Source organism: Scomber japonicus, chromosome 8, assembly GCF_027409825.1.
Source record: "Scomber japonicus isolate fScoJap1 chromosome 8, fScoJap1.pri, whole genome shotgun sequence".
Classification (NCBI taxonomy): domain Eukaryota; kingdom Metazoa; phylum Chordata; class Actinopteri; order Scombriformes; family Scombridae; genus Scomber; species Scomber japonicus.
Genome location: NC_070585.1, coordinates 19,367,439 through 19,382,595, shown reverse-complemented (window position 1 = coordinate 19,382,595; position 15,157 = coordinate 19,367,439). Strand labels below are relative to the sequence as shown.

The window sequence follows — 15,157 nt, the reverse complement described above, 5'->3', positions numbered from 1 at the left end:
GCCTCTTTTTGTTGAAGTGGCATTCAGTAGAAACAATAAACAGTCACTAAAATCTATGTGTGTGTGTGTGTGAGCTTTTCATCCACCGAATCAGCTGTATTATGTCATGTGGACGACGCCTGAACAAATAAATATTAGTTTTGTTTGCCAGCCACATGTTCAAAGTCATTCACTGACAAAGGAATCTACAGTATGAAGTTCTCAACTCCCTGCTAGACTGAACAAACTGTTATGAAACAACAGCAACAGAAACATGACAACAGTCCAACAATTCTCATAAAACAAAACCATTTTTTTCCTAGCTGTTGATGAGGATTAAACTAGTGAGTCAGTACGTTTTAGAGTCATATTTGCAGCTGATTTTTTTTTTTTTTAGTTATCTCAGTTTGGTTCAATTTGTCTAATACACCTGCCTGAAATGTAAACCTAAGAGAAGCTCATGTACATCTTCTCCCAGCACCATGCTTCTTTTCAAACAGCTCACCTCGTGATTTATTACCCAACCTGCTCCGCTGTTTAATTTAAGATTAAATCACAGCCCATCCGCCTGTGCCATAGCACTGCTCTTTCTAAGCCCCCTCACTCATATCTTAGCAAAATATCAAAATATGCCAGCGCAGGTTTAGACAGTGATAATAACTAATAATATCTGTCAGTGTTGAAGCCAGGGGCAGGGAGCGAGACTGTCCACACGAAACCAAAGCCAGCAGTCCATTAGAGCAGAATGCTAACATTCGGCCTGACTCTGGGAAATCTCAGAACATTGTCAAGGTCCGTGTGGAGACCAGGCCCAGCCAACCTAGAGCAGAAGCTCCTAAATCCCACACTTGACTGGCTGATCTCAGGCCAGGGCTCCTCTGTCAACTGTGTGTGTGTATGTGTGTGTGCGTGTCTATCTCAAAGTTAAACACAGTTCAAAGAAAACATTAGAAGCCAAATGAAGATAAGCGATAAACATATTTTCTATTAACGTCAAGATGTAGTGTTGGAGTTTTGGCAGCCTGTAATCGTTTTGTGAGACTGCTGGCAGGGCAGCCTGGTGTGTGTCAGTCCCTCCCGGCTTATTGTGACAAAGTCTTTACAATGCCACTCATACCCTGCTGCTGCTACAGTGAGAGAAACCGTGAAACGTGCCCACTTAAAGCCGTACACTTTACATGCATGTGTTGGTCAAAATTGTTTTTAATTCAAAGTAATCTATATTTTTTTCAAGCCTACATTTAGTCTTTTAATGGCTTGAATGAAAAAGAAATGGGCCCACAATCTTCCGCTGCTCCCTGAGGACATCAGAGTACCAGACAGAGCCGATCAGAGATCTGAGAGAAAGAGTGAAGAGGGAAGAAGCATCATGTCACCTGATTTATGGAGTTTTAACATGGGATGAGCTCCTGACATCAGTGTCTTAAGGTACTGTCCCAAACCACTTCTCAGCTATAAAACACTCTTTATCTCTCATAAAAGTTATCATAACAGAAACCACAGACGGCATCGGAAAGATGAGAAGGGTTCCTTTCAGTATTATGTTATTCCTATATTTGACAGTGACTTTGCACTTCTGAATGTAGCTGTTTGATCGCAGCATGAGTACATGTTGTTCTAACTGCTCCTGATGTGGTTTACTTCTGAGGTCATTGCCTGTGTGCTCCAAGTTAAACAGGTCTCAACGTAGTCTTGTCACATATAACATCAGTGTGACCAAGGAAACAAAGGCCCTGTTTATACCTGACAGTAACCAGTCTCCAGTGATCTGATCACAAGTGAACAGCTGAGACACTTTGCTGTGTACACCTGTCTCTATTACACATCTCTTGTGTCTACATCTGGTTGCTTCCGCAAGGATGTCAAACAGTCCCGCTGGCAGTTATTATGTTAGTCAAACAAGCACCAGATTTGTTGTTAGTGTTGTCCAAAGAACTAAGAGCTACTGCAAATGTGTCATGTTTACATGTATGGGCTATTCGCTAACTGTTCACATCATTCCAGCCACATACACATCCAGCCACATACACATCCATTCTTTCAACCGTTGTCATGCTTTTACCAAAACAACCACCACGTCCTGCGCTAATGACGTATTTTCCCATTACTTCCTGGCTGGGGATGCATCAGGACACATTAGTGTTTACACTACAAACATCTATGTGATCACGTGTCCCAGACCACCTTGGGAAGAGGCTTCAGTGACTGGATCACAATGCATTTAGGTGGTTGTTTACACTTGTACTTAGCGCTGTCCTCTTCTGATCAGATCATCCAAAACACGTGTTAATGACTGGTGTAGACAGGGTCAATGAGTCCATGTGTAACCCAGTTAAAATGGAAAACTACTGCTGTGTAGTCTGAAAAGCATGCATATTAGGCTGAAAAGACAAATTTACAATTTTCTGCAATGTATCATACTAATACCAGTATTCATTTCTCGCCCTACATTTATTTATTTGATCAGTAAGTTATTTTAAAATGTACCAAGTGTGCTACATTTCTTCAGTTCCTCCATAAGTTCCACCCTTCAAATGAATTTTATTTTACATGAATCCTCATTTTTCTAACATCAGAATCACATTAGAAGCCCAGCATGTTCAGGAGGAACAGTTACACTGATCAATAGCTGTTTTAATGTACATATGGGCATGTGATTCTTTGTAAATAGTCTTAATGTTGTAGAGCTCAACATGTAATATACTGCTGGTTAGTGTAAACACTTAAATACCTCTTTAATTGTGAAACCTTCACCTGCATTGCAGCCATCAGATAAGTAGTTACTGCACAACATCTTAACTTCTCACTTTTCCTGTCAGTGACTGTCTCCTTTGTTTTTGTTTGACGCACACATGTGTAAATTTAAGTCGTTAATGTACGTCAGCCTTCCAAGAGCACTTGCTTGTTTACACATTTTTAAGCTCAAACATGCAGTCCTTGTCTAAAGGAACTTCCTGTTTATGGCCAGCTGTGTATCCTGACTGCGACCCCGACAAGATTCCTGCCTCTGAGCTCTGACCTCTAACCCTGGAGGGGCGGTGGGGAGACAATGCGGTGCACCACCCTCTTGGCCCTGCTGGCGGGGGTCATGCTGTACCTGTTCGTGGGAGCACTTGTTTTCAAAACTCTGGAGGCCTGGGAGGAGAGAAAACAGTACGAAAACCTGCTTGATGCAAAAAACGTCTTTCTTCAAAATCACTCTTGTGTCAGCGAGCACGAATTCCACAAGCTTCTTAAGGTATCAGTGGACACACTAACAAACTTGCATTACATAATCCAACTCACAAACACAGTGTAGATACAAGATAAAAACACACCTCCAGGACTTCTCTTTGCTTGCAAATATTTTGTGTAATGTAATAAATCTGTTGAATAAAAAAGCAGTAAATATGTAAGCAGTTCAAAGCACACATTGAAATATCAAATTCATGTTTTAAACTTAAATTTTACTATGAATGTTTTTTGTTTTTTGACTCACATTTTTATTTCCCACCAAAATACAACTTAACAGACGCAGTTACAAAATGTCATTTATAATAAACCTCAAACCCACAGGGACACCCATAGATAATCATAAAAAATAAAAACAATATTTTTGTGGTATTAATATACTAAGAAATCCTTTTTATTTGTTTATTTATTTTAAAGAGATAAGTAAGATTATTGCCAGGCACTATGACATCTCTATAACAAACATACCATTTGTGCAGCTCTATATATTTTGTGAATAACTATCCATAAAGCATTGATAAAACATACAACCAACAAAACGAAGGTGAAGTAAATTTAAAGTAATAAAGGTGGCAAACCAACAACCATGTCCATCATAAATATATGTCATACATTGTCAGTTAGTGGCCTTTATTTCTAATTTCCTGTTTCTCCAGTTAATGCAAACTCAAAACTAACTGCTGACTTTTTGTCTTTATAACTTCAGTATAGAGTCCGTTTCCACAGCACTGACTCCATCAGTACAGCCAGAGTCACATCAGGTGTTGCACTGAATGAGGTTCAACTAACATGAATGAATCTCAGCATTTATTTATAAGTTTTTACATTAAAAGTCTTGCAGCTTTCCCTGTTATATGTAGGTGTTTAATATAAACAGATATCAGAAAGTCTTGAGTTATGTTGACGGTAGCTTAATGTAGATCAGGAGTACAGCAAATAAGATAATGAAAATATTTCTGTTTAAAATGAGACACAGAGCTACAATTGTTAGTCAATTAATGTATTAGTAGACTAACAGAACAGTGATACACAACTATTTTTACAATCGATAAATCTATTTGAGTAATTTGATAAAGAAATGCTAAAGTTCTCTGGTTTCATCTGCCTCATTGTGACAATTTGCTGTTTTATATAACTGTAAATTGAATGTTTTTGGGTTTTGGACTGTTTGTTAAGCAAAATAAAGACACTTGAAGACGTCATCTTGGACTCTGGCAAATTTCTGATGTTTTAAAGGTTAAACAATTAAAAAATAATTGATAAATTCATCAATAATGAAATGAATCATTAGTTACAGCCCTAGAATGATTAGTGCTGTGGAAATTTACATTATACTGAATTTTCCATATGACCTGTTGCAGTTGACTACAGGTAATTACACCCACCTCAATGTGTTTTCACCCAGCCTTTATTTGCTGTGCTATTTTCACACCAGCTTTTATATGATATTTTACTTTACCATTAAAGGTTTTTTTTGCAATGATTTCAAGCCATTCATCCCCTGTAGGAAACAACATAGTCTTAGTAAAATAAAGAGATCTTATAGTTATAGTTATAATATAGAGTTATATTAGATTCATAACAAATGAAAGCTGCTTAGTAAGTAAGTATATAAAGTTTATTTATAAAGCACCTTTCTAGAGAAGATGTCCTGAAGTGCTTCCCAAAAATACAAAAGAAAGATTAAACAAAGGCAGGTCTGAGCATATATTACTACAAAGACACTTTAGGTGGTGTTACATTTAAATAGATTACTTCCTGCTCCTGCAGAGTGTGATGTCAGCAGTGGAGAGCGGCCTGGATGTGAGCAGCCTCTCTACCAACTTCACCAGCCGCTGGGACATGGCCTCTTCCTTCTTCTTCTGTGGTACCATCATTACCACCATCGGTAGGTGTGGGATTCACCTTCAGTGCACTCTTTGAAGATCCTCCAAGTATGAAATGTAAAAAGGAGAACAAACCTTTCATATAGACTTTCTATTTGATGAACGGTGTGAAATCATATGTCTGAAAACATCGTCTGACATGTTTGACGGCCGAGTGCAGGAGTTCTATAGCAAAACAAATTAATTTTATTACAGTGCAAATATATTTACCAGAAAATATATCTTTTTTTAAAACAGGGTCTCTGCAGGTCTTGAGAAATCTTAAAAAGCATCAATTTTAGTTTCCTCGGAAAAAGGCCTTAGAAGGTAAAATTTATAAACTACAAGTTTATTCATTTAAAAGAACCTAAATTAATATTATATTTTAATTGCTTAATCCATCCATTTTCGGATGTGTATCTGGCTGTAAGTTGTGTTACTTTAATTCATTATAGGCCAGATCATCTGCTGGTTTTCCATCATATTTTCAAACATTGGACAGTGATGCCATGAACCAAGTATTAAAGGATAGGTTCACAATTTTTAAATCTGTCTTAAAGCAACAGTCAGGTGTCCATATGAACACAGAAATAAGGTTTTCCTTGCTGTAATAATTCCTCCTGTTTATACTGGCTGTTAAAAGATTCATTTTAAATGTGGTTTCAGTGTAAGCGTTGGAGGACAGTCCTCCTTTTTAAATGCATAAATATATTTAAAAGTTTATCTGAAGCTATTATGGAACTTAAGCAGTCTGAGTCATATCAAGTGGATATCTGCCATATTTACAGCCTTTTTAGCATCTAATTCCCTATTTTTCCTCAGACAGTATTTCCCTGTTGAGCTGCAGAGATGTATAGTAACAACAAGAATTTGGCACTAAAAAGACTGTAACGTTAAAAGATATCAACTTGGGTTGAGCATAGCTCAGCGGGTAGCGCACCTGCCCCATGTCTTGAGGCTACAGTCCTCGTTGCAGGCGACCCCGGTTCGAATCCCGAGCCGAGCGGTCTTATCCTGCGTGTCATTCCCCCTCTCTCTGCCTGTTTCCTGTCTCTCTCCACTGTCCTGTACATTAAAGGCAAAAAAAGCCCGAAAAAATATACTTAAAAAAAAAAAAAAAAAAAAAAGATATCAACTTGATCTGACTAATTTGGACAGCTGAAACTTTGTATTATCTTCAGATAAAGTTTCAAATACATGTTTGCATAGGAGGAGGACTTTGGATTTTGTCTGGTTTTGATCTGTCCTTTAAATCATATAAAAATCTGAAGATCTTTATGGTCTCTTTTGTTTATTTTTAACAGGTTTTGGGAACCTGTCTCCTCGGACGTGGTATGGCCAGTTGTTCTGCGTGTGTTACGCTCTGGTTGGCATCCCCATGTTTGGCATACTGCTAGCTGGAGTGAGTGACCACATGGGCACGGTGCTGCGGAGAGCTGTGGCCAAGATTGAGACCTTCTTCCTGGTGAGAATGGTCTGTCCTGCCCAGGAACCAAAGCTCAGATGGATTCACACCTTTCTGAATCACAGATGGGTACCTACAGTATGCATCAGAGGCCCAGACCTCTTTATTTTACTGTTATCTACGTAGTGAATAATTGTTCAACTGGAGGAGAACCATCATTTATAGCATCTTTTTGTAGTTGTGTAATTTTCTAAATAACAATTTATATTAAAAAATACTAACTGAAGTAGCTTTTGCCTCCATAAAAGTAGCAAGTTATCATTTATGAAAAGCCTGTATTTATAGATCAGTGAATGTATGCTGTTAGTAGCACAGCCTGCGCACTTTAACTTTGTGGGGGTGACGCATACTGTAGCTGCAGCCCTCATCACTGTGCAATTATACAGTGGCCATGCAAAAGGGCTCTATAGCAGTGATACCTAAAGAAGAAGAATATTTTACTTATTCACAGTTTGAAAGGTTGCTAATGACGTTCTAATTTTAGATGCTACCTGTAAATACTTAAGCCTAGAAAACTTAAATATAAACACAGCTGAACAACTCTTCATCAGGTCTGTCCTTACAGTATTTAAATTAATCATGAGTATTAATTCTTCCTCTGCCTTCTTTTTGTTGTTGTTGTTCCTTCTATCTGCTGCCTGTCTCAGAAACGTACGGTCAGGCCCACCACTGTGCGTGTGACCTCAGCCGTCCTCTCCATCCTGATTGGGTGCCTGATCTTTCTCGCGGTGCCAACATTCGTGTTTCAGAGAATAGAGAACTGGTCGTTTCTGGAGTCACTCTACTTTGTGGTTATCACTCTCACCACTGTTGGCTTCGGAGACTTCGTACCAGGTGTTTTTACACACACACACACACACACACACACACACACACACACACACACACACACACCAGGCCATGGTCTCTTTTGGGGACATTACATAGGCATACATTCATTTCTTGGAGACTTATCCTAACCCGAATCACTGACCCAAAAATCACCTTTCACTTAATTGGGTACACACAATCCTGTTTCTGCAGTGAAGTGAACATGACTTAAAGGCAACCTGTAACGTTTTCTTGTAAACAGACTTTTTTCATTCAGTGTTGCTAAATAATTAATTGTTTCCTTGAGACCTAATAAATACATTTTCTTCCTCATAAAACATTTGCAAAGTCAAAGTATTTGAAACCTGAATTGTTTGCATTTAGATTTACTAGCTCGCAGTTTTCTTCTTATTTTCCTTCTGTTCACACATTGCGACATCACTTGGCTACATGGTGTAATTAACACAACTGCTGATTAGTGGAATAAACTGAAACTGGCAGATGGAAACTGTATTCAGCTGACTTGTGGTGTGCATGCACAAGATAAAAAACAAACTGAAGACCTATTTAACATTAACACAGCTACACTGAGCTACTAGTGGTCAAAAAATGGTTGAAACCACTGGTCTCCTAGTTATAGCAACTGTCTCTGAACTAGAGAATCTCAATTTAAAGCCACGTCTGTATGAAGGTTTACAGGCTGTCGTCTCTCAGTAGAACCTCACATTACATTAAATTCTCCTCTTTAAATCCACCTTCTCTGTGTGCAGGTGGAGGTCGTGAAGGCGATGGGTGGTTCAAGCCTGTGGTGTGGTTGTGGATTGTGTTTGGTCTCGCCTACTTCGCCTCCATCCTCACCATGATAGGCAACTGGCTGCGGGTGCTGTCTAAGAGGACCCGAGCTGAGGTGGGATGCACAGTGGTACAGGTGTGGAATAACTGCAGTAAATATGGTTCAGAGTCTCATCTTCTCTGTTTGCGTGCTCTCTCCCTCTTAGATGGAGGAGTTGAGGGCTCATGCTACCGACTGGACCCAAAACATCCAGAACATGTCGATGGACTTTCGAATCCCCAACCCTCTGGAGTTTAATGACCCTTTCCTACTGCAGCGCCGGAAATGGAAACGCAGTCAGCGTCGCCGCATCCGCCGGGGAGCCCAAGGCACTGTGGGATACTTTGATCGCAGGGGATCTGAGAATGGACACCTGCCAAACCACTGGGCCGCCCTCTCCAGCTCCATGAGCCGGCTAGAGGCCCATTCCTCTCTTGAGAGGGCACCGGTGCCCAAACCCCTGCCGAGGTTCAGTGTTGCAGGAGGTGGAGGTGCAATAGGCCCAAAAGCAGGGCCTGGACTGAGGGTTGACCCCGCTGTGGCTATGCAGATAGAGGGCAGGTCATTTCCTCACCTGCTGGCACGCTCGTTCTCCCTCCCTGTAGCCCACTCCACCTCAGAGCTGGACTCGGTAGGTGCAGCCATGCAGAGAGCATCGCTCTCTGGATCAGAGTCTCCGTATGACTCAAGATCAGACGTCTCGTCTGCCTCCTCATCCTTCTCAGCACTCTTCAGGTTCCAGCAATGTCTGGCCATCAGCAGTATGGAGAAGGGAGCAGCGAGAGCAACAGACATGAACACACCACTGGAGAAATACAAAATGATTCCAGATGAAGGAAGCAAAATTGTTGATAACAAATGCCCACCCACCACAAATTTCCTCTCACACCATTCCACTCCTCCTTCCCGTCGTCCATCTTTTTATCACCCAGTCCTCTCCCCGTCCGGCTGCCAGCTGCTGGATTTCTTCGGGGAGAACCTGGCATACATTGACGAGTCTTCAGATACTCTGAGTGACCTAGCGCAGCCGCCAGAGGAGAAGAAGAGGCGGCCACGAAAGCCTAAAAGGAGGAGCATGAGGAGGCAGCTCTCACACAAGTGGAGCCCCCTGCAGATGAGGAGGCTCAACAGTGATATGCAGCCACCATCCAATCCCCCAACACCACCTCCAGACTCTTCTCTTTCAGATGTACTTTGTCCAGAGGACCAGAAAGACTCAACATTGACACTCAATGCTGACAGCCACCACACCCACAAGATGGTGCCAAAGTCAATACAGGACAGAACAGAGTAATGCACACTAAGGCTGTGGGTTCACAACAGACTTGACAGTACTACCGATATTTGAAATCAGTCATAAGTAAAGGTAATTAAGGTTAGTCTCACAAAGTCAGCCCAAACATTTTGCTTTGTTAGTTTGTGGTCTGGAAAAGCTCAATAGACATTTGTCTGGGGCAGGAATCCCTTTACGTAGTTTGTGCATAACAAATGCTTCCCTTCACTGAGACGTCAACAAATACACACTTCACTAACCTGTCATTAGTCAGATTTGCAAACCGCAAAAAATATATCAGTTGGTCTACAACCCTAACGTTTTTCAATGAAACTTAGTTTTTACATGAATCTAAAGAGAGAGAGAAACCAGCCTTTCACATGAAGAATTTGTGCTTAATTTTGAAACAACAATATCTGCAGTTTTAATGATTTCAGGAGTCAATGACTTGCATCTTTACACAGGTTCATCGGGTTCAGTTTCTCAGACAGAGATTAAGACTAGTCTTAGACTAAAGACAAGATTCTGTGAAAATATTCATTGAGAAACGTATTCACTGTCTGGGAAATCAGCCCATAATTATATACTTAATTTATCTGGATTCCAGTTCACTCAAGTCTCAATGCATTCAGCTCTACATCTAATATTTAAGCTGGCTTTGTGAGGCTGCCTCACCTGAGACACAGATGCTTTTTTATGGAAAAGAAAAAATTAAAAGGGAAATAAAAGCAGGGAAAGAGAGCCGAGGCGCTGTCACATACAGAAAATGCCACATATTAAATAAGTGTGGCTGTTTTTAGGCTGTAATCTAAACAAACTAAATGGATCACCAGATGAGAATGCACCAGGATCTGGGTGGCTTACCACCTCGGCTAAAAAAGAAATTCCTAGGGGGGGTGGGGTGGAGAACCCGAACCACAACAACAGTACATTAGTATTAAGCACTTGGGAAGGACCAGAGCCATAATTCACCCTCAAACCAATGTCAGCCCTTTGTGTGGTGCTGACATATAAGTCTTGACGATTGGAAACTTTAGAAATGGAAAGTATCAAGCTATTTGAGAGAGTAGGTCGCCTAATCCTCCCCCTAAAGGTTCTCTGATCTGCTGGTTCAGGAAACCACTCTTGAATTTTTTTTAAAGGGGAAAAAAAAGGGTCAAAGACAATTTATCAGCTCGTGTTGTTTTCCATTGCTTTTATGCTCTTTATACCATAAACATAGTTGTGTGCTCGCCTCGGATATAAGTGGTCACAGAGCTATTAAAGCAACACTAACATTATTTTTAAGTTTGTGGTGTTAACCAGCTGTACCGTCCTTATAAGTGTCCTTAACTCACTGAGATTCTTCTTGTGACCACTGCTCCTTACTTGGCTGAAACTGTTTGACCTTTATTGATTTTTTATTATTTTTAAAAACCATGGCCACATAAATAATTCTGTACGGTTATTTTTTCTGTACTTTTTTTTTTAACACATCTTTCAAGTGTTATGTGTCCTCAGTTGAACCCTGTTTGCTGCCTCATCTTGTCTTAAAGTAACATGTTAATTATCAGACCTCTCTTAAGCTCACATACTGCTGTTTGACATTAAGCTTTACGAGGCTCTGTGTTTTGGTAATGTCATGGTGATAATTTATCTCTTTTTCTTATTGCGCAATACCAATAGTGCCTATGCAGCGATGCTGAGTGATATAAAAACCGAGCTGTGATCCAATTAGGGCTACGACTAACGATTATTTTCCTTATCATTTAATTGTTTTGATCGATTAGCCGTTTGGTCATTAAAATGTCAGAAAAAGATGCAGATTGTCTCAACCAACAGTCAACAACCCAAAGATATTCAACTATACCCAAAAAATATGCACATCTAAGAGGTTGGAATCTGAGAATTTGGGCATTTTTTCTAAGGAAATTACTCAAACCAATTAATCGGTTACTAAATAGTTGGCAACTAATTTTCTGTCAACTAATTATTGCAGCTTTAGCCCCAAGTGTGGAGGTTTTGAATGTGTTCACACTGGAAAAGTGACAAAATTATCATTTCAAAATGTTATTATTAACTTTTAAATTTTTATTTGGACAAGGCTTTTGTACAGTATGTGTCATACAACATGACCAGCTTTCCATCATCTTCCTGTTTTTAACATTGACAAACTTATTTTAAAAGATTTTTGAGTGCGCTGTTGATACAAAATGCAGACACATGAAATGGAGGCAGTACGCAACGCTGAGAAAAATTGTGGTAAGAAAGTATTGAATCTGTGGAAAGACATGTTGCTTTGTCTTTGTAAAGTTTACAGCAGCATTGTTAAGTTGCAGTTTACTATATAAAACAATTAGGTCTGCTGATTTCTTGTGTACTGCAAAAATAGTATACAATGAAGATGAGTATAAAGTGCACTTAGTATGTTGTCAAACTGAGACACTGTCTGACGCACAGATGACCTGAATCTTGAACTCTGAAAGTCCTGAATGAACCCAGCTCATGTTGGATGTGGGATGAATAGAAAGTTCCTGCTTACTCATATCCAGACACTACTACAAGAAGCTATCATGGCGTTATGCCCTCTACCAGGACCAAAATAAGTAGCTGACTGAATCCACTTCCACAGATTCAGGCTGCCACATATTCTGTCATTTGTTGACAGAGTGCTGGAAAGAGAGGATATTCACATGGCCTCCGTCCTTTTATGTCTGACTCCCAACAGATGATTGCTTTCACTTTTTGTCTCTCAATTCTGATTTATATGTGATTTTAAAAAAAATTAAAAAGTGGATGGAATTATGCCATTGACCATGAGTCCTGTGAAAGAAAGCATAGAAATGTTGCCCTCATCTGTTCAAAAAGAGAAAAGCAGGGCTTTCCAACTATTGTGTCCCAGTATACAGCTACGCTCTCCTCCAGTTTGACTGCTCTAAGAATATGGTTTCTTCTTTGGGGCCACAGATCGGTATCTATGTCTCTCTGTCGCTCTGCTGCTTGTGTAACTTTTTTGTTTGCTTTGTTTACGGTGTCCTGTTCCCCCGAGATCTGCATTTTAATTTAACTGCCAGAAATAAATGGGAAAGATTTCAATCTAATCATGACTCTCCAACCAACGAATAAAGTCTCGCCCAAACCTGTAATGTGAGCTATATTTGACACAGACGTGCAGACAAAGATAAGGTGTATGTGTGTGTCTGTGTGAGAGAGAAACAAAAACAATAGCTTTCTGTTATCCTCAAAAACACTTTTTACAACCCTTATCAAAGGCTCTCTTACATTTTTTGGTCAGTATGGGAAGTGTGGGTGAGTGTGTCAAGAACCAAAGGCATGAATCATGGCATATTTTGCCATATGGGCGTGTTTTGATGCCTGGAAGGTCACTCCCTCTCAAGGTCACGGGTGCAGACATAGCTTATGAAGAGTGTGTGTGTGTGTGTGTGAGAGAGAGAGAGAAAGGGAGAGAGCGGGGGTCGACATCCACAGCAGACTTCCCTCCCAAGGACAGTGGGACCCAGTGTGAGACAGAGTAAGGCGCTCTCTCTACCGTGGGATAAGTACAGGTTGGATATAGCAAGGGGTAGTTAAGTGGAAAAGACTAACAGATGCTGGGGCTAGTTTACTCAGGGGGGAGGGAGCCTCGCCACAGCTCCAGCACTAGCACCCCGACTGACACAGACACACACTGCATTCTCACTGTGGCTTAGAAAAAACATTTTTTACTGCAACGGCTGGAGAACAGTTTGTATCTCTTTAAGCTATTTCAAAGCACAAGTAGTTGGATAAAAATCTGACTGAGACGTCACTCAAACTGTCTCAAACCTTAGGATAATAAAGGGTTGGTTCATCCAAATGCCAAAAAAACAAACAAAACACTTTTTCGTGGATTTCAAGATGAGAATTGAGAAAGTATGTGTAATTTGGTCAGTGTTTAATTTGAGCAGGTTTTTGGATGTGCATCTTTGAGATTTCTGCCTCCACCCAAACACAAAGGGTTAAAAAATATCAACTTCTCTTTCAAGAAACAGTTTCTCTATTACTCCACATATCTCACTGTCATGGTGGACAGTGAGATCTGGACAGTGACAGTGATTTCTAGTGAGAAAGTGAATCTGTTAAATCTGTTCACATTGTTGAGTTTTGATAGTTCACTCTCAATGTCGGAAACAACAGTTGACAAAACTCAAGATTTACTTAAGCGAAATGCCGCACAGCTGAGAAGTCCTTAGAGTGCTCAGAATAATTTAAAGGTTGAATCAACAGTTCAAATGAAACAAAATCTGCTGATGAGGACCATTTAACGTGGTTAAAAGCTCTGAAACAAGAGGACCTTGAGTGGAGATTATTTTGTCAACTGTCCACATTGTGTTTCGTGGCTTGGCTTGAGTAACAAGGAGAAAGTATTTTTATTATAGCATTATTTTATGCTTTTTTAATGTAAATTAAGGAACTGACCACCAGTTGTGGTTGAGATTGAGAGAAAAGAGACAGAAGTTATGTCATTCCTATAAAGTTAATAAAATATCAGACGCTGAAAAACACCTCAGGACAAAAAGCTGTTATGTTTGAACTATATCAGGACTATAACAACCCAACTACTGGCAAAAAGAGATGCTTTGTTGAAATCATTATCCATTTATACAAAAAAAAAATTTTCCACCCATTTTTATAATTTTATTCTCCATTTCATCGCAGTAGAAGCAGATATTTGGATGGCTTGATAAAGTATGTTTTTTTCCTTTTTCCTTTTTCTTTTTTTTTGGGGTAATTTTGGTGAATCAATCTAAACAGCGGTTACATAAACTGTTGACCAGAACAACGTTTTAACTGTCTACTTATGCAATTTTACTGCCAGCCAATCTGAGTCCTGTGGGCACGGTTTGACTTCAATACAACCACTAGCTCTCTTGATACAGCCACAACTGGATGTTGTTGTGACGACCTTGTATTTTTCAGACTGGACTGAGTCCTATTCAACTCAAACTTTGTCGACTAGGTCTTCAAAACACACACAAACACACAACCCCAAAAAATGAAATGCATACATCCGCATCTCACTTTCAGCAGGGTCGTAGCGTAACAGCTGCCTTCAGATGTTTTTCATGCAATTACAATAAAAGTCATAATAAAATACAGAGGATAATTTTAGTGCTATCACGCATGACCTCACCAGCCACACACACACACACACACACACACACCCAGTCGCTCTACGTCTCTCCCTCTCCCTCTCTCTCTCTCACATACACAAACCACTGGCATACCAGAGAGCCTATATTTAAAATGAGCCCTGGGGATGTTTTTTATTTTCAGCATTTAGACATTCTATCAAAAGCGGTCAATGTGGATACTTGGGTGTAGAGAGAGAGAAAGAGCGACTGGGTGTGTGTGTGTGTGTGTGCACGTGAGTGTGTGTTAATCAGTGAGACTGATGGTAAACATAGGTATGACAAAATATAATCATAGCGTAGGAATAGCAATGAGTCAACAGCTTTTTACAATAAGATAATGAATGTGCTTTCAGAAAATGAGCCTGAGATTACCGAATGTTTGAGCCAGACCCAAATAGTTACAAATTTGTTAAGGCTGCAAAATACCACCTTCCAAACTTGTAGCCATTCCAAATACAGCCCTATCATCCCACGTCTCATTTTCAAAGCCTCTCTTTTCTCCCTCTCTCCTCCCACCACAAATCCCAGAACTTCGAGCAACAGAGAGAG

At 40.0% G+C, this 15,157-nt stretch overlaps 1 protein-coding gene across 1 annotated transcript; it reads left to right on the top strand.

Moving 5' to 3' along the window:
• Positions 1-3,026: 3,026 nt before the first annotated feature.
• Positions 3,027-9,476, top strand: kcnk4a (potassium channel, subfamily K, member 4a). The gene is made up of 6 exons (XM_053323641.1): positions 3,027-3,217; positions 4,981-5,098; positions 6,380-6,540; positions 7,188-7,374; positions 8,121-8,257; positions 8,349-9,476. The coding sequence occupies exons 1-6, from the start codon at positions 3,029-3,031 to the stop codon at positions 9,474-9,476; spliced, it is 1,920 nt and encodes a 639-aa protein (XP_053179616.1). The 5' UTR covers positions 3,027-3,028.
• The last annotated feature ends 5,681 nt before the right edge of the window (positions 9,477-15,157 follow it).